Source organism: Telmatherina bonti (genome assembly GCF_933228915.1).
Source record: "Telmatherina bonti genome assembly, chromosome: 1".
Lineage (NCBI taxonomy): Eukaryota > Metazoa > Chordata > Actinopteri > Atheriniformes > Telmatherinidae > Telmatherina > Telmatherina bonti.
This window is the reverse complement of record NC_136619.1, coordinates 17304185-17324622: the sequence shown is the minus strand read 5'-3', so window position 1 is coordinate 17324622 and position 20438 is coordinate 17304185. Positions and strand designations below refer to the sequence as shown.

General features: G+C 36.8%; 1 protein-coding gene across 1 annotated transcript; it reads left to right on the top strand.

The window, feature by feature from the left end:
• Positions 1 to 502: 502 nt before the first annotated feature.
• scamp5b (secretory carrier membrane protein 5b) lies at positions 503 to 5875 on the top strand (the record flags this gene model as incomplete). Its single annotated transcript, XM_079259445.1, has 6 exons — positions 503 to 509; positions 606 to 725; positions 1881 to 2037; positions 3665 to 3766; positions 5331 to 5448; positions 5696 to 5875. The coding sequence occupies 6 exons, from the start codon at positions 503 to 505 to the stop codon at positions 5873 to 5875; spliced, it is 684 nt and encodes a 227-aa protein (XP_079115571.1).
• Between the last annotated feature and the right edge of the window lie 14563 nt (positions 5876 to 20438).

Sequence of the window (20438 nt, the reverse complement as noted above, 5' to 3'; positions counted from 1 at the left end):
GTGAAGTTTCTGCGGGCGAGCACCTTACACAGAGGAGCTGCTGCTCTCTGGAGGAGGTAAGAAGATTAAGTTTCCTGTGGAAGCCGTAATTCCCTGCTATGATAGCCGGCTCTCATAGCAATGCAACTTTATCTTCCATTGCTAGATACAATTTGCATGTGATTGTCACATGTGTGTCCAGTAACTATTTGCTAATGGTCGATTAAACCCGAAAGAATGTCTCGTTGAAACGTTACCAGAAGCATCAAGTCAAGGCTGGAGGTGTCGCATATTAAATCCCCCAGCAAAACGGCGACAGTGACTGAGAACACCTGCTGTTAACCTCTATCTTATAGCACCATATGCCAGCTTTTACTAAATTTACTCTATTCCTCGTTCATTTAAGTAAAAGAAATCGCTAATAGCCGACTGCTGCCTTCACTAACCTGAAGATTCTCCTTGATTGACAGGCAATAAGTTTATACTGAGGAGTATATCTGGACTGCATCTACACTGAATCTACATGGCCGGTCAGCTATTAAACAATCAAAGAACAAAAGTTTTCTGAAAGTCAAAAACATACAGATGTTACCTTTCTAACTAGCCATTAACTGATGTTTTTGCAGAGCCCAATTTCCCCCCACTGCCTGGATTCGTTCCCCTAAAGCCATGTTTCTATCAGGACTTTGAAGAGATCCCTGAACAGCACCGCAGCATGTGCAAGAAAATGTACCACCTGTGGATGTGTGAGTGTGTTCATGTGCTAATGTTGACTTGCCAGAACATTGCATCATTAGAATCATTCATACTAGGTTTATATTGAGTTTTCTTTAAAAACAAACAAAAAAGCACAACTGAATTTTTTGTTGTGAATTCAACTTTTTTTTTTGTCAGCTGTGATCAGCTTGTGAAGAAGTTTTTGTAAAAACAGAATTAGAAATAGAACCTTTTCAGTCCAGAAACAGTTTCACCAGCTCTGCTAGCATTGACTGGATGGCTGTGGTTGGAGCAGAAAAGGGTAATACTAAAATTAGATTAAAGATCTTTGGTAGAATTATTATAACACTGCAAACACACAGCACATTGCTGCTCTCATATGGAAGCTCTATCCTTTGTGTGAAGCCATAGAAAGCGTATTGGTCCGTCACAAAGAGAAGCAAGAAGAAGTTCATGGAGGCTGAGCTTGGAAGTCTGCTGGTAATTATACATGGCAACAAGCCAGTTAGCCGTTAAAAACCATGGAAATAGAGATGAAAAAATGTGGATGTTAAGTTACTGTAAAACTCTAAAGTGCTGCATTGTTGCACATTCAAACGTTTGGTCACACTTTCACATTAGATTAAAGTTTTGACAAACCTTTGACTGGTACTGTATTTTCTATAAGGAATAAAATAAGTGTCTCTCTTCAGAACTACCTTTACCTTAGTTGATCTTTTCTTCCTCTTTGCAGGTGTCTTCTAAAAAACAATAAACAAAAAACATAAAGGTATTAAAAGTTCAAGTCGGCTCAGTTGTGCATGCATTCACTATTGTGGAAACGTTCTGTATTTTTCTCAGATACATGTTTGCATGTGCAGGTGTGACATGTACCTCAAGATTTCATTTTTATATTTCTTTATTTTCTTTTTTTAAACTTTTGAAGACAATCTATCTTTCATTTGTTTCTCTCTTTGTTGTGTTATTGCATATTCATTTAATTTTATTTAACATTAGTGATTTGGGTGAATGACAAAGCCCATATAACACATATGGTTGTTTAAGCTAAAAGGATGAACACAATGTTGTCAGTTGTATCATAAGAGCTAGGTATCATCATGTCCATGTTCATTTTCTTTTCTTCAATTTCAAACCTTTTCTTTTGCATGGAGATAAATAAATGTCTGTTTTTGCTACTGTCACAGTGAATGGTGCAACACTTGCTGTAAACCTCATTGGCTGCTTTGCTTGGATGTTCGGCGGAGGTGGAGTGACCAACTTTGGACTGGCTCTCATCTGGCTCCTTATGTTCACTCCCTGCTCCTATGTCTGCTGGTTCAGGCCCATCTACAAGGCTTTCAAGTAAGTTAACTATAAAGTTCTAATTTGCAAAGCTTTGAACAAAATTGTGGCTTTAGCAGATGATGAAGTTGTAGTCATTTAAATATTATTTTAAAAGCTTTCAGGAATGACTTGTTTTAAATAGACACATCTGCTCAAAATTGAAAGAAATGTCAGTATTAGACGGTAAATTAACTTTGTGAATGCACAAAAGCCAAATATCAGGGCATGAAGGCCATCAAATATATGTATGTAAATGCATATGGTATAACATTGGTGTCAGAAATGTATCAAACTTTCTTACCTCAGCACAGTTCAGCACGACAGTCGCGCTCTTCTCAGAATTTTTTTTTAGATAAACGGCTGCTCTGTGTGTTACATTTAACTCCTTTTTGGTCCAGTGTTGCTTTGTGTCATTTAACAGTGTGCTGTAAGCGATACTCTGGCAGTTTATATGAGGCAGAATTAAACCGACCACTCGTCATAAAACCGTAAACGACAGAAAAATCGCACAGAGCAAAAATGATGTGCCTCTCGGGGCGTCACGGCTGCTATGACCGTGAGGCATATCATTTTTCAACGGGCACACAGCCAAAGAGAGGGCTGCCTTGAAATCGCTGACCCGTGCAGTAATTTATTAAAACATGCAAACATAAATGGAAATACATTTATTGACTTTTTATTATTATTCTTTCTTGAGAATCAATATTTAGTTTGACAATCTTTATTCTTGAGCACAGCCGAACTCTCTTTGGTTTAGTAACTTTCAGAAAAAACGGCAGATTTGCAAAACTTTTAAATTTCTTCTGTGGATGCTTTTGCTCTGTTCTCTGTCAGGATGATCCCTCACTGTGTTGTTAATGATGAGATCCTGACTCTGAGGAGGATTCAATAAGACCTGTTCCATTATTTTCAGGCCATTACTAGTGTCAAATGGCATACCTTTGCCCTCCCTTCCGTAAGGATTATTTCTTGACAGCAACTCTTCCATTAGGACCATTTCTGATGAGCCTTTGGTGAATCAGTTTTCTCAGATCTCAGATACACACTGCTCATCATGCTGAGTAATGCCAAGTTTTCAGTTAATGACTCTTTGAGCTTTACCCTCTTCATACAATAATAAAACCACATTATCGTCAAACTTTTTTTTAAATATGTTTTTGTTAATCCAACTAAAGAAATCTATATTTGTATCAGGCTGACAGTAATAAAATATTCTGAACTGTGTTGTCTGTTATTTTTAACAACGGTCTTACTTTATGCTTGCATGAGTGAAATGACGAAGCTAAATTTAACAAAAAAAAACTGCATTCTTATTACAAGAAAAGTGTGTAATTACTTTAAAAAGCCTTGAGAAGCACTGCTCAAGACCTCTTTTAACAATGACTAGAATATTTAATTAATGTTAAAAAGGTTTTCTTGCACCTGTCCAGGAACAAACTCTGACTATCCATCTATCTATCTATCTATCTATCTATCTATCTATCTATCTATCTATCTATCTATCTATCTATCTATCTATCCATCCATCCATCCATCCATCCATCCATCCATCCATCCATCCATCCATCCATCCATCCATGAAATATATGAATATATATTTGTTTAGCCAGTCTAAGTATTAACTGCTATTCTGTGCTTTTCTTAGAACTGACAGCTCCTTCAACTTCATGCTGTTCTTCTTTGTGTTCATGGCCCAAGTTGGCATCAGCATAATCCAGAGCATAGGAATCCCAGGATGGGGAGTATGGTGAGATTCAAAGATAAACACCAACATATGACACCTGACAGTTAATTACATGGCACTTTACAAAATTACTTTTGGACCTTTCTGGTTGGATTCAAACATAGGTATTACGTTGTAAAGATTATAAAATAATCATGATTTATAAAAAATGAGTTGCAGTCTTTTTACAATGTGACATCAACCATCAGTGATGCAACTTTTCCACTTCACAGGTCACAAATTTGTCTAATGTTAATAAAAGTTACATGTGCCTGCAAGAACATCTAATTCACACCTTTAATTTTATATTTATGTTTATTTTTAAAGTTTTTTTTTAGTCATGTCATTATACTCAGAAAGGAAATTCCTTCTCCATTTAACCCACTATGTTACACTTGTGCAGTGGGCTGCCAGATTCTGGTGCCAGGGGGAGCAGTGGATGGAAGATTTTTTTTTTTTTTTTTGCATAATGTTTTTATACCAACATCTTATAATGATCACATAATGATTTTGAATTTTAGGAAATCTTGCAAACATCCATTGATCAATAACACCCAGAGAGAAGTTACTCAAATCTGGTCCAAAAATCCACTTAGACTTGATGATGCATGTGTATCCTCTAAGGCCACAACAGTCTTGTGTGTCACATCTTTGTCTATTTGACCACATTTGCAAATTATGTAAGCATTTCACTCATATATGTCTACTGTGATAAAGAAATAAAGTCATGTCATGCTACATCCTAAGGGTCAAAGGCTAAGTTAGCTATAATGAAGTTATTTAGAGCCTTACCTTTAAACAACAACTTGGTTTGTAGGCTCTGGGGTTAATTATGAAGCAATGATACTCATCTTTAATGAAAAAAGGCAGCAAGATCTGGCAAACAATGCTTCGTACAGAGATATGTGCTTACAAAGCTGACACTGAAGTGTAAAGAATTGGAGTTACAGAAAGTCATACAGAATCAATTCAAGGTTAACTTGCTGTCTTATAACACATCTAAATGAAATATTAAACTGCACATCTGAGTGATTCATTCACTTCTTTGAAGCAAGCCTCAATGACAAATTCCACAAGTAGTGTACAAAATCTGCTTTTGACATATTGAAAGATTTCTGGGTCATACAAGACTTTGCTGAGACTCAAACATATTTTTTAAAACATATCTTTGCTTCATCCATTAACACAACAGACATGGACCATGAAATTTTACTCTCGTTTAACTTTAATGATAATCTTCCTTTTAGATTTTAAGAGGCTGTTAAAGTAATCCTCAGAATATCAGCTGCTCAGGCTGATGATTAGAATGGAATATTATGACAGCTTCCATAAAGTTTGCAAATGTCACCGTGTGCAACTGGATGTTCTCACATATGAGCTGTAAAACTTTAATTTTTTATCACAGTGTTTAAAATTTATGGTAGAATTGCCATTTAGATTCCAGATGTCCCATTGTGGTTTCATGAGGGGGACAATGTCAAAGTCTAGTTGGAGATCGCTACAGTTTTTGTTCTGTTCAGATTCTATTCATTACAAATGGTTATGGTCATTACTTTTAAAATTTAATTTATTTATGTTTCCTTTTCAGTGGTTGGTTGGCCACCATCTCCTTCTTCAGCTATAATATTTTTATTGCTTTGATCATGCTGGTCCCGACAGTCATGTTCACTGCTGTGGCGTCGCTGTCCTTCATTGCACTCACCAAGGTAAAGTTTAACAAGTGCCTTTTTGTGCAGAAATACAGATACGCTGTACATAAAAATACATAAATACGTACATATGCAACAGTGATTAACAGCATTGTCCAACTCGTATTAACAATTTGAATGAGTTTTTTTTCTGAATTTTTTAAAGCTTTTTACTGAAGTCATCCTAAACCCACAATGGTTTAAAAAACATAAAAATCCCTTATGATGGTGTTATTAATGGCTTTTAATGCCACCCTTTCTTCAGATCCATAATTTCTACCGTGGTACTGGGGCCAGTATGTCCAAAGCTCAGGAGGAATGGGCCACAGGAGCCTGGAAGAACCCTCATGTCCAGGCAGCAGCCCAGCAGGCTGCCATGGGGGCGGCTGCCGGGGCCATGCAGGATCAGTTCTCCACCCCACAGTATAATGAAAACCAGATGTAGCACTGTCAACACAGGATTTATCAAAGATGTAATGCCAAAGGTAAAGTTTGGAAGATCAAAGCCATCTCCTATCATGGTGTCCATAACGAAGTTCCAAATGTACACTATGGAAAAAGTCCCTGTGAGCATTAATGGGAAGTTAGTTTTTGCCTTCTGTTATCGAAGGGCAGGCAAAATATTTTTAGTGTTTTACATAGTTTCATATATTTATTTATTTGTTTATTTTATTTAGTTTAAAATAAAAGTAGGTCTCAGTAAGTGTTTCTGTAGCGGCTCCACTGTGAGAGCCATGTGCCGGCTTCATTACCTGCGGTTCTCGGAGGTTTTGTGAAGGAAATCAAAAGAGCTTCTTCTGTTCTTCATATTTATTTACTTCTGATGATGTTACAAATGTTCAGGTGTTTTTCTTTTTTCTTTTTGGTGTTCTGTTTGGATGATAAACTTTCTATTACATTAGCTTTTCTTGTGTTTATAAATGAACCAAAAACCTATACAATTTTGTAACTTTATTCTAAATGATGTTACTCAACAATTTCAGCAAAATGACGATATTTTTATGCTGATTATCAGCGAATTGTACAGTGAACTGAGAAAATGTTGTAGTGTTCATAGGATGTCTTTGCTTTGTTGTTACAGGTTTTAATGTGGATTTAAATATTGACTGATTACTTGAAACATTCATTTACATTGAGATGACTGTTTATTCGCCAGTTGCTTCTGTCTTATTCAGAAAACAGCAGTCTTACATCACAAGTAAAAATCTGTTTTACCATTCTATTGAATAATAAAAATAAAAATGAGTCAAACACACACACATGCTCATTTGAAGATATAAAAACTCTTTGAATGTCATTTAGCACATGTTCTTTATTATATAAGGAATGTCCAATTCTACTCCTCAAGGGTCACAGTTCTGCAGGATTTGGGCGTTTTCCAGATTCATATTAATTAAATCACTTGGCAAGATGTTTGGGAGCTCTATTTTATTTTATATTATTCTGGTGTGTTGCAGCAGGAACACATCTAAAAACCTGCAGAACGGAGGTGCCTGGACATCCATAGATGTATTTTTAAGGGAACCTTCCTCTTGCAGTTTGGTTGTTTGACCACAGAGAGGGGCTGATGAATCTTAAATGAAACAATGTGTGCATGTTGGCCTCACTCATCCTTCACTTATTTGTTTTGCTTATTTATTTATTTATTTTTTTACCTTTTGTTTTTTTGTGTTTGAAATTATTGTTATAAAATTGGTTAATTGGTGTTGCAGTGCTCAACATGAACAGATGGGCTCCAAAGCCCTCATTCTAACATCTAAACATCAACTATTTTATTTTATTTTATTCTATTCAGGGACAACAAGTACTTTTTTAAGGGACTATTAGTGTTATTTAAGAATTTTATTCATATTTTCCTGGTTCAGACAAGACATTCCACTCAGTCATTAAAATGTCATTTTAAATAGTTTCCAATACAATACACCCAGCAAATGACACTTCAGTAACATTAAACAGTACCGAAATAGGTGAGCATGAGCAGGAAACTAGTGACTTTAGGTGGCAGTATGGGCCCACTGTGGCGGTCAGTCAGTCCTGCAGAAAGGCCACCAGGGGCACTATACACCCCCTGCTTTTCTTCCAAGTTTTATGTATGTACAGTCTGTTCAAGAACACAAGACATCTGAGTATGGCAGAGTGATTGATACCACCTGCTTTTGCCATAAAGATATATTTGTTTTTAAATTAATAAGTAGCAAACTCAAATTCTCCAGTTACATCTTGTGAGCAGGCAAACATCAGACAACAGTGTCTTATAAACCTTACTGGGATTTAACTGCAGATGGCCTTGTCTCTACTGTTTGCCTCTCCCTACACTGTAAGACTGATAGAATTACTCTGTGGAGAGGAAGATGAAGTTATAGGCTACTGCAATATAGATACCCAGAGGAACCACTAGCAGCCACCAGCAGTAGAACTGTAATTACTCTACACACAGACAAGTAGTCACAGTAAAGACTTTGGACTTCAGGTGAATATCACTGGTTGACATAATACACTCATTAAGACATAACAAGGCTGAACACATGTACACTTAGCTAAATTAATTCTGCTCACAATATCACTTCCTACTGTACCTTTCCTAATTTCAGTTCACTGGGGTTCATTCTAGGTCAGCATCTTTAGGGATGCTGACCTAGAATGATGTAAATGTGACATGCAAACAGTGTGCTGCAGTAGTGTCACATATTTCACAGAAAAAAATGCTTTTTTTTTACACTTTGTTTACAAGCAAATTTTTTGCAAGTTACTAATAACTCCTTACTTATAGATTATTTTATTTATAGATTTAAAAAAAAAAAAATCAGTGACAGATAGAAAAGCACTGGGAAAAGTAACTCAGTTTCACCTAAATTGAGATTTGCAAACTATGTTGTGGTCCTATATTCATTTTATATGTATATAATATTAGATGGCAAGATACATTGGGAATAAATCTAGAGTGTCCCAAGTATATTGTGGTGTTTGATCGGCTATATTTTCCTATTCTGGATTGCAGTATCCAGATATTTGCAGGGATCTAGATCTACCAATGATATCTTATAAAAGGACCCTGAGTTGTGGAGCTATATGCATATAGGGCATACTAAAAATGGCCCTATCTCCCAGTAATAAATAATCCTTCAAACAATCCATGGACCCAGATGGTCATCTGGATCACTCCCAAAATTCAATGCAATTTAAGTTAGAGCAAGACCCATTGTCAGGATAAAAATCCTTCAATTTCGTCCAGGAGTTTTTACATAAAGTTGCTAACAGACTGACAGATAAACACCAGTGAGATCATAACTTTACCACCTCCTTGGTGGAGGTAACAATGCAGACATGAGGCGAGATATTCAGTTTCTGAATCACATGTGAACAGCCTGGTACAAAATTAGGCAATAAAAGAAACACTATACTACAGATAATGTCAAATTAGGTCATCACTATCATCTGTGTATAGTGATGAAGTGATACAAGCAAACTTTCTGGATAGCGATTTGATAAACTAAAGCAACTTTGACAGTGAAACAGACATTGCTGCTATGACATCATGGCCATGAGGAAAACATCACCTTTTATCAAGACATACAAATTTGAATTGAAAAAGGACCATGTATTGTGACACACACACAAAGAAAAACTTCTGGAACTCCAACCTTATTGTGCAGACCCACTTCATGCCGGTGTGACTTTTTCCCCACTGGGAATGAATCTAAGGTCAGTCACTGCCATGTCTTCATATGAATAAGCTGAACTAAGACTTAGAAAGTCTACAAATTAAGTCCATGCAGATTTTGGTCAAACTGATAATCCAGTGTTTATGCAAGTACACAAGAAGTCAAAGATTTAGAGACACTTTCCCCATTATATTTAATGGGAACGTGTCTCAAAAGTTTTGATTTCTGATATATGTGCATTTTCACACATTTTTACATGATTCTCTGCTGATCATGTTGGACCTCATAATAAAGCATTTCTTCCTATAAATCATCTATTTCATTCTGAGACAATAACCAAAGAGAACATGTGGGTTTGAATGCTTCTTTCTCACATGCTTTGCACATGCACATTTACAGTCCTTTCCAGACATCACAACTCTCAGTAATCTCATGGCTAACTATAGGAATATAAGCAAAAAACTAAGGTCACATTGTTAATGTGAATTGCAGTACTAGTTATTTCCTCTTGTTGCTACATTTAAATAAAGAGAAAACTATTGAAAAATTTAACACAATTTATTGATACACAAGTGTTAAAAATGAATAATTTTTGTTTGACTGTAAAGCTTCATTTTGGTGAAACAATGACATGTGTGAAAGAAGAGGACAGAATAGGAATAATCATTGTCATGACTCTGATGATGAATAGAGCTAAGTGGTGGGAAATGCTTCCTTCAAGGTTCTTCTGGTAAAATCAAGAAGTGTAGATGGGGAGGTGTTGATTGTGTGACAATCAAACTAAAATGGATATAACAAAACAAGTATTTTGTTGAAAAGAAGCCAGAAAAATGTGATACTATCATCTTAAAGTTATCAATCCTAAACTGTCATCCTACTCAAATTGACGCATAATCAAATGTTTTTAAAGCTCTTATCAGAACTAATATTTTCTGTGCCACACAAGGTTTTCTGAGTTTTCTTAGCTTGCTGTTTTGGTTTAGGAACAAACTTTAGATTGAGTGCAAACTGTCTGCATAGCCACAGATCTCCTGCTTTCTGATCAAAGAGATCCAGCCACACCTGGGTCAAACCAAATCCACCTTATTTCACCTTCTGAAGACATGTCACTGAACCAGTCGCTCTCTTCAGGAGACAGAGAATCTGTCAGCATCAACTTTCAAATAGGCAGACCTCTACTTGGTTTTAAGTGGAGGTCTGCCTGTTTGAGGAAATGTTTTAAGACAAAGGCAATCGTAAAGGGAAAAGAAGTGGGTGACAAGCAGATGGACAAGGAAAAGCTGGAGATTAGGAAGATTTCTGATGAAAAATCTCTGCTGAAAAGATCTTGTAGCAAAGATTCAATAAACAGCAAAAGTATCCCAGAAAACTTCTCAAAAAGGAAAAGGATCTTGATGGAAAAGGTGTAGTGGCTCAAATTGCTGTAAAAGAAGGAACGCAACAAAAAACCAATATAAATATTACTATAGAATCAGTCAAAAGCTTGTAAACTAAGCAGCTTTGACACATGCATGCCATGGAACATGTACGTGTTTGAATAATTCTGCTTGAATCACAAAACCAAGGGAGGACAAATTATTGTTGAAATATGGAGAAATTTAAAACCTGGTGTTTGGATTGCAAAAGGAAAATAGATTTTTTTCTTCAGGGGAGATGGTGATGAAATATGGTCATAAAAAAGGCATAGACACGAGCGTACATGTATGCATATCACATACTGATTTATACATGGAGTTCAGAGCATCCAGCATATTTCCTATAACTGCTCTCTGAGAGATGCAGACTCAGACAACCTGTGGGTAAACCTGAACAGAGTTAAGATGACAAAGTCGCATAAATGTGTTTTATGTTCAGCCTTGCAATATACAGCACAGGAAACACAGGAAACACAGCTCATGGTGAGAATTCAAAAGAAACATTTAGATAAATGAGTTTATAAAATTACCTCAAGAAAAAGTCAATGTATGGTAGTGGGTCATTTATTTCCAGGATTACACATCTGTAGTCTGTAAATTGGGCATCAATAATAAAGCCAGATTAACAGAGGACAAGAAACTTAAAAAAATAAATACATAAATAAACATCCATCCATTTTCTTAACCACTTAGTCCAATTCAGGGTCACAGAGAAGCTGGGGCTTATCCCAACAATCACTGGGTGAGAGGCAAGGTACACGACCATTATGTAAGTGTAGCCCAGGCAAGACGTTTCTTCACAGGACACATTAGATGGGGTTATCTTGCAGCAGTTTATTGTCTTACATAATCCAACTGTTCCCAGTTCTGGGTACAGTTTACTTGGCAAACAAGCAGCAATAATGAAAGATACAATTAAAAAATAGGGCATGTGGACCCTGGGCACTGGCAGAAAATCATACAGAAGACACTTACTTACTGGTTTAACTGACATATGTAAAATATAAAATTCTGCATGCACTTACATGTCACAACAGTTCCCATTTACATGCACTGGAAATCAGTTCTCATCACTCCTTATAGGGCATGGCAGCATCAGTCCAGACCACAGGCAGGCCTTCTGTATGAACCATGAAGATACAGGCAGAGAACACCTCAAGTGGAACCTCAAATACACATTTTACCAAAAGCAGCACATATTTACCTTTATTTTTATAGAGACAAACTTTGAATTCCAGGGCTAGTTTTTTTTTTTTTTTTTTTTTAACTAGTAGCTTCCTGTCTTTTTCCAGTTAGGTCAAACAGGAAGAAGGGCTGAAATGCCTCTTATAAAGTGTTTTCACAAAAGGATTCTCCTCCTGGGACATTGCCATCTGGTGACCAAGATTTACAACATGGCATGCTTTTACATCTCAAGAAATCCAAACAATGAAAACTGCAGCAAAGGAAAGACAAACCATGAATGTCACAAAACACAACAAACCACGCTAGAACATTTCTGACTTTCCATGATAAAATGAGAAATTAATTTCCTAATTCATCACATGGCTACATAAGGGTTAAGGGTCTGCAATGTGTCTGGTTTTGTTTAATTACTAAGGCTGGTGGATGGTGGTTTGCTTCTTCAATGAACAAGGATTCATCTTCCCAGTTTGCTGACATTTACTCCCAGAAATGTAGGCAAAAACAAACAAACAAACAAAAAACCATCTTTGAGTACTGCAAATTCCCATTTAAAATGTGTCAACATCTCTCATCATTAACTGGAAATTAGCCTCCAAAGACACACTGACAAGCCTGGGAGTCAACGGGAATGCCTGACAATTTATTTTTGAAGAGACAGTGCCCAGGAGGAGCATTCACCAGTTAACTCAATGTTGTGTTGTCATCATTTGTCAGTAGGGTGGGCAATCCCTTTTCCACAAAATATTTTGTTGTGTCAGACTCTGTTTTGTTCATTGTAACTTTGCCATGTTGCTTGTTTAATAGGATTAACACAGTTGATTGCAGATGTAAATGTCTTTCTGATTCCCAGTTTTAACCCCCAAGAAAATAATAATAAAAAAAGAAAAAGACAATGCAATGGAATCAAATACAATAAATATAAAATAATAAAAATAAATTAATTAAAATCAATCAATAAAATGATATGAAAAAAAAAAGACCAAAAGTGGTTTGTCACAAATTTGCAGCACGGGATGTCAAGAGGTTGATGCACTTTGCAGGATTTAATTTGCAGACATCTGGGATTGGTTTAAAGAAAATGATTCCCACAACTGCTAACCATAGCTGTCAAGACATTATAATCAAAAAATGCTAAAAATGATAAATAAAAACAATGTTGTCCTTTATGCTTTACAATAAACGCAATGGCATTGTGTATAATCATATGGAAGAGTTGCTTTGGGAAGTTCATACTCTGTAGAGCTGATTACATTCTGCATATTCAAGCAGGAAATGTTCAGGTGGACCCACATTTCATAATACACAATTTTCAAATGTTACAAATGTTTCAGCATTGCAAAAACATTTTGATCCATATTGACAAAGTCGTCTCTCTGTCCCTGTTTGACACCTCACAGTTGTTCCAAACACACCATGTTTTATTGAACTCTGCTTCTGTTAGAAACCTTCAGGTTCTGGAAACATTAGTGTATTTAAAACCATCCTGATAAACACTGTTGTTGTATCTGTTATGCTTGGCTGGCACATTATATTGTTCTCTGAATGCATCATGAGTAAACTTAGGTTGAACTAACACGTCATAAGTGGAAAATGACAAATAGCCTATAATGAGAAGAAGAAGACGTTTAAAAATAACTGCTTGTGCCACTTGTGTGCATATGATGAATAATTCCTGGTTTTATATTATTAAAGGCTTATAGCTTCTGATGGCTCTGTGTGATGCTTTTCACATTGTAATACTTACAAGTTGCAACAAATAAAATTTAAAAGAGGTGACAATTTCAGTTATTGCAGTATATGTGAGGGATGAACAGGAAAATTCAGAGGCGAGAAATGAAGAAGAAAGAAATGGTAGAAAGTCCAGGAAGGTCAGAACTGAAGAAGGCCTCTGAGAGAGCGTCACATGGAGAATTGGAGAAGAAGAATATGAAGTTAGTGTGTGAGAGATGAATAAGCGAAGGTTTCAGATTCAGAAAGAGTGACAGCAGCAGAGAGTGAGGTCTGGAGAAACGATGGAAAGATGATGTTACAGAGTCAGAGGATCCACACCTCATTCGAGCTGGACCACATAGTGTGGTTTTATTCTCTGTATAAATTCCAGTGCAGTCACATTAAATATCACACAGAAAAATGAAATATTTTCAGTAACTGTCTTTTGGTCTGTCATAAGGTTCTATTTATGTAAGCCAACTCATGTATCACCAACAATGATAAAACCAAATATGATACAAATCCTAAAGAAACACTGAAACTGTGTTATGTAATTGTAAATATTGATCATCTAAGGAATCTTGTTGTCTTCAGTAATGACAGAGAATGAAGAAGTAATGGATTTGGATGTATTTGTTGAGATGTTTCACTGCATAATACAATAATTATGATCTTCAGCTGTCCTTCAAGACGTGGCTTATCTATCTTATACAGAAATTTGACTTCTTTTATGCACTTATTTTAAGGATTTATCCGTTTTTTTTTTAATTTAAGAGTATATATTGTATTTGTTTTTAACCTAATTTACTTGAAATCTATAATATATTTAGACATTTATAATTTGGAGGGGATTTTCACATACTGCATGGAACATTCCCAGTCCCACTCTGGCTGCACCTCTTGGCCCTCCTTTGCTGCTGCATGTAAAATTTCTCTAGATCAGAAACGGATTCTGATGAAAAACAGCCAACAAAACAGACACCTCAGCTGCACCATCACAATATTTTCACGTTGCATTCAAGTTTGTGAGCCTAAATAACTTTTACAAGTGTACCATGCGAGGACTTGGTGCCACCCTCTGAGGAGGAGGATTACCCACCTGTGTGGAGCACGGCCACCTTTGTCACCCAGAAGGAAGGGCTGCTACTACCACCAGGCTGTGAAATCACCGATCTGATGATGGAAGTTGTCTCCCTGACAGTGCAGGAAACAGTGACAGTGGAGGCTGGAGACTGAATCTGGTGAAATTTCGGCCTGTCAGCATGGAGAGAGGCTGTGCACAGCGGCGCAGGGCCGTCGCTCCTCGTGGCCGACTCCATCATTGACATTCCCCCATGGAGCCAACGGAGAGGTGGGAGGGAAGGAAATAGGAGAGAATTTGAGGAGACCCAATAAAGGCTTGAAGTATATCTTGTGTACACAAAATGTCCTCATTTGTTCCAATTGCCTCAGACTACAAACACGAATATCTCAACTTCAGTTTCTGCCTTTCAAAGAAGGAAAGCCTTAATGAGAATTTATTGTTCTGTTTTTAAAACGATGAGGACTCCTGGGGATGTCGGAGAAATCCCACATTTGCATACCCATTAAAAGTGATGAGTGACAAAAGTAAGGGAACCAAGATATAAGAAAGAGCTCTTTGTTTTGAAACAGACACAAAAGACAAGCCAGGTGTTTCAGTGACGAGGCGGGAAGTATTTAAACTGCCAGCGCACTGGAACGAGTCTTGTGTGTTCGACACAAGCTGCTTCTCATATAATGTGCATCTCATTCAATGTGGTGTGTAAACACAAGAAGTGAAATGTTTGTTAACTCAGATATATATGGTGGAGTCAGCTCTGTGTGCAGGATGAGCTATTATCAAAACAAATGAGCCAGCAACTGCAGCTGCATGTAAATCAGAAGGCTGCTCACCACTGAGAGCTTTTCAGCCACTCCAAGCCAGCTTTTTCTCATCTGTCTGTATTTTTGCTTTACAAAGCCAGCCTTTCCTCTTACCTTTCCCATGCAGCAAAGTGTTTATCCCCACGGAAATTAAGATTTCTTCACATCTTTATTCATTTAATTAGGTTGCAAAGCAGAGCCGGAGTCACAAAATGAATTACCTGTGGCCTTGATATTGTGCCACACAATCTCTACACAGTAGGCTTTGCAGAAATTAGACCTCAGGTCTGGAGGTGTTCTTTTTATTTTTATTTTTTTTTTATTTTTGTGGCTATGTCGATTCAGTCCCTATTCTCTCTTTCCACTAAATTCAATTATCCTTGCATAAACCTGCTGCAGCAGGGAAAGGAGGTCTAAAGTCATGTCTTTCAGCCATGTCTCATTGTAAGCCAGCTGCTCAAATTAGCATGGAGTGGTTGGAATTTTTATTAACATTTTGATGCAGTGGGAACCTCTGACAAATAAACTTTGCCACTTTGTTGTATCAAAGGTGGTTTAATATTCTATTCGAGCCATCTCACAGTATGCTTTTTTTTAAAAGAATCCTATACAGTGTATATGAGTAAGTTACACTGAATAATACAGAACTACTTTAGAACTTGTCTATTAAATAAAGATGTATTCAGTGAAAGCTTCATTATGCTTGCACACATACTACATGCAAATTGTGGAGGCAAAGTGCCTCCAGACAAAAAGACTGATTAAACACTAGTAATAATTACATTTTCAATATAAGCACTCACTGCTGACATGACCTCAACATGAACTATGCTCAGCATGCAGCTGCGGCTTAAATGGGACAGGGATGGGGATGCAGCCATGCCTCATTTTACCAAAGTACATACAACTGAGTAATTGCAAATATCAAGTAATAATATGAGTACTAATGAATCCATTTCAGTTTGCTGGTAGAGTGTAGACCAGAGCACTAGATCCAATGACAGAGTAGTTACTTCAAATAGGCATAATGTCAAATGGATCGTCATGAAAAAGTTAGGCCTGAAAACTGTTGGAATCTTATTAAATAAAGAGGATCAAGTAGTTTTGGTGAATTACATTCAATGTTGTGCACCCACATGCCTTAAATAAGCTTCAGTTTGTGAGAAAATCTCATATATTTAATATGAAATGGGTAATAACTTTGTTTATGCATCACATGTTAATTCCACAGATTAATCTCTGCATAAATGCACTAATTTTAACAGCCCTGGTTTTTGTATCAGGTTCTCTAGTATTGAAAACACAGTACAAGTACAATGAAACAGTATTTGACTGATATCCTAAATGAAGAAGAGAAAGTAACTATGTGTGTGAAGGAGGATTTATGTTTGGTATGTGTTGAAAAGAAAATTACAGCTTGCTTATGGGCTGCAAATTTATATATATACATATATATATATATATATATACATATATATATATATATATATATATGTATATATATATATATATATACCTGCCCCACTGATAATGACATACATTTAAAAGAAACACGACCCAACAGACAACTTCAAACCTGGAAAAGTGGTTTTCTCTTTTTTTTTTGCTTAGCCAGCACAACAACTATGACTTCCAATCTTACAGGGGTTTTATCAAGGACATTTCACCGCAGAGAAAGGCTCTGAGATTAAATCTGCCTCTTCACTTCATCTGTTTATTCAGTTAGGTGCAAGTACAGAATGCTTGGTGCTTTCACACAAGTTTTCCAGTAAATTCCATTTGGCTTGTTGTTAAGTGAAATGATTATCTCGGGTTGTTCAGATATCCATTTGTGACGGAGGTAAAAAATGCATGGTTTTCATATGGAATGGTTTTATTGCATGTTTTTAATTCTGATTGCTGGGCTATTTGGAATTTTATCTACGATTTTTATTTTGTTGCCCAAAGCAGAGCAAAAACCATGTAAAAGAATGTCTCCCAGCATGTTCTTAAATGCAACTTGATCTGTGTGCAAAGCTATTCTCGTCACTCAGGATGGCAACACACCATCTTGGTGCATATTATTTTGATCAGGTGCAAACATGTTTGAATGCTTGTATATTGAATGAAAAGGCACGTAAAACCCCCAAGGGAGATTACAAAGTGCCTGTTGATCAAAAACAGAATGAAAAGGTGGCTTCAGAATCATTTTCTCGAAAGCACATTCACACATGGTGCCAAATAAAAGTCTTTGTTTTGTTTGTGGCTTGTTGTGCATGCTGCCTGTGACAAGATGCACCTCCACGCTTCACTTGTTCTAATTTTGTAAAAGCAAACCCATGCTGACTCCATGTGTGCTGCGAACATCCATATCTCAGTAGTTCAGTACGTTTTTGCTGGGCATTTTTGTTTTGGCGTACCCTTTGGGGTTATTTATATGTTCCAATCTCAGTTTAGATTTATTTGGAAAATAACAATTGCTCATTTGTTTGTCGCCATATCATTTATGGGTGTGTAATTCAATGGCTTTGTCAGCCATTACAGATGCAACAGTGGGGAATGTGCAGCAGGATGTCATCGTCATTACCAATAACAAGGACATAGAGCTGGGGCTTTAAAAGAGGCTCCTGGTGGACACACAGCATTACTGCCTAGAGCCTACTGAGGGATATTAGATTCAGGAAATGCTATTTAAAAAGCAGTTGGATGAAAATATACGGAAACAAACAAAAGATTCAATGTTCTGAAAAGCAGACATAGAATAGCGAGTATTCCGATGGAGTGAAGACAGCAATGTTTACCTTATGTATTTATACAGGAAATACCCCTAACAAAGCAATGCATTATTTGGCTTTTCTCACTCATTTTAAGTCGTTCATATTCATTTATTGAACACATGTGCACTTCAATACACACAGACCCACAACTGCATCAACATAATGATAAAAAAAAAAAAAACTGCGTACATTTTACCAGCACTTTCACAAAACTGCATAATACAGCATAAAATGCTGGTTTTGGTTGATTCTTGGTGAAGAGCCTAAATAAACAGCCTGCAAGAGGAAGTCAAGTCATGGGGGTTGAGGTTTTGTTCGGCATGACCAAATATGAGAGTGAGAAGTGTTTAGCGAAAGAGTGAGGATCATGTGCTGTAATTCCTTCGGGGGGCAGGAAATTCCTAAGCAAGGAATGTCTGAGTTATCCAAATGCCATGTTTCACAAGTGAAACTTGCACCACTGAGTCACTCATGCACTCAAATACAAATGCAGGGTCCCTGCCAGGCAGCCCCTTTGCGGAGCTGATTATGAGCCCTGTGTTCTCTATGACTACCCCTAAACATGAACTAATCCACTGTTTTTTTTTTTTGTCTTTTATTTTGTGAGTATTGAATTGTTGTCAAAACAATCTCACGCCAAGTCTGCTTACAGTTTTATGGCTTCCCAAAGTGTGACACAAATCTGAGCATACTGAGAACTTTCTTGGAAGGCTTAAAACCTGAGCTTGTATCATGTATTCTTATCTCGCTGTCAATGTCTTTTCCTATCTTGTCATGAATGACAGTTAAATGAGGAGGGATTAATAAAAAAAAAAAACTATCTTATGTTGCTATGTCAGCAGTTGCATTTTTTTTAAGTTCCTGCAAAGAAATACTTGTTACTGTAGACAATTTAAGATATATGCAGGTTTTAGCACATGAAACCAGTTTTCCTTAGAATATTGCAGTGTGATGCAGGTTTTTTGGTTCTAGGCATCTAATAGTACACGCAAAGGGTTTTAAAAAAAAAAAAAAAAAAAAAAATTCTGTTCATACGGATCAGATTCTCATAGATGAGGCGCGCCCGTTACATAACAATATAACAGACAACGAAAAAGCCTGCTTTGAACATATCACACCGAATCTTTTACGAAGGGGATTATTTCAGTAACATGTCACAGCTGTCAAACAGCATTTCCCTTGGATCAACTCATACACCAAATATTCTGTACAAACCTGCAGCTGTGAACTCAAATACAACACAGTGAAGCACGACCGTGAAAGTATTGCATGGCAGTCACATTCCATTCAGTGTACAAAGCAGACATGTAAATCTGCAGTTTGCTTTAGATATTTTTAGCAGGAATTCATGATTGGAAAGCAACTTTCTCACATGTGTTAATATGTGAGATTCTTCAGTGCTGCCTTATTCCTGTGCTATTGCACTGCAGGGAATATCAGGATCATGTGTTGCCTAATTCTGAGACTCCTCTTTCTGAACCAACACATTAAAAACAAAACAGACAAAGATCATGTACTATGTGCTACTCATGACTCCTTTACAAAAATATAAGATTCTAATATAGTTTTGCCGGGTAAAGGGTTGTTTTACACAGTAGCAACTTATAATGAGGACACATAAAAATATGAAAGTCAATATTATGACTTTGTAGGACAAATATTGTTTAATTTTTGTTTTTCTACTTCAATTTTATTGCTGTTTGGTTAAATTTAGGGTACTGAACAAATTAGTTAAGTTTAGGAAAACATCATATGAGGGTTAAACAGCAACTTGCCAGTTGCATCACAGGCTGCATCACATGACATGAGTGGAGTGTGTATGCTTCGGAGCTCTGAAGCAGAATGGTACTGAGATTTCCTGGTTGTAAAAAAAGTTAGCTGGTCCATCTTGTTGTTTTAATATCTGTGAAGATAGTTTGTTTTTATTGGATTGGATCTTTGTTTTAGGATCTGCTTTGGTGGCATCTGGATTGGATCTTTGTGTCTTGCAGATGATGTGGTTCTGTTGGCTACTTGTAGATGCTCCCTTTGGGTCAAATAATACAGAATTTTAGCATCAATTATCACGATTATGCAGATGACACGCAGCTTTATGTGTCTTCGTCACCAGATGACCACAGTCCAATAGACTTACAGTGCCAGTGTTTGGAGCAAGTAAACACCTGGGTGAGAGAGAATTTTCTTCAATTAAATGAAGACAAAACTGAGATTATTTTGTTTGGTAGCAAAGAGAGGAGGGTCAGCGTTGGTAAACACCTGGAGACTCGAGCTCTCAAAACCACCAATCAAGTCTGTGATCTCGGAGTGTTGATAGACTCAGATCTGACTTTCAGCAGCCACATAAAAGCTGTCACTAAGACACCTTTTACCAACTGAGAAACATCCACAGAATTAAA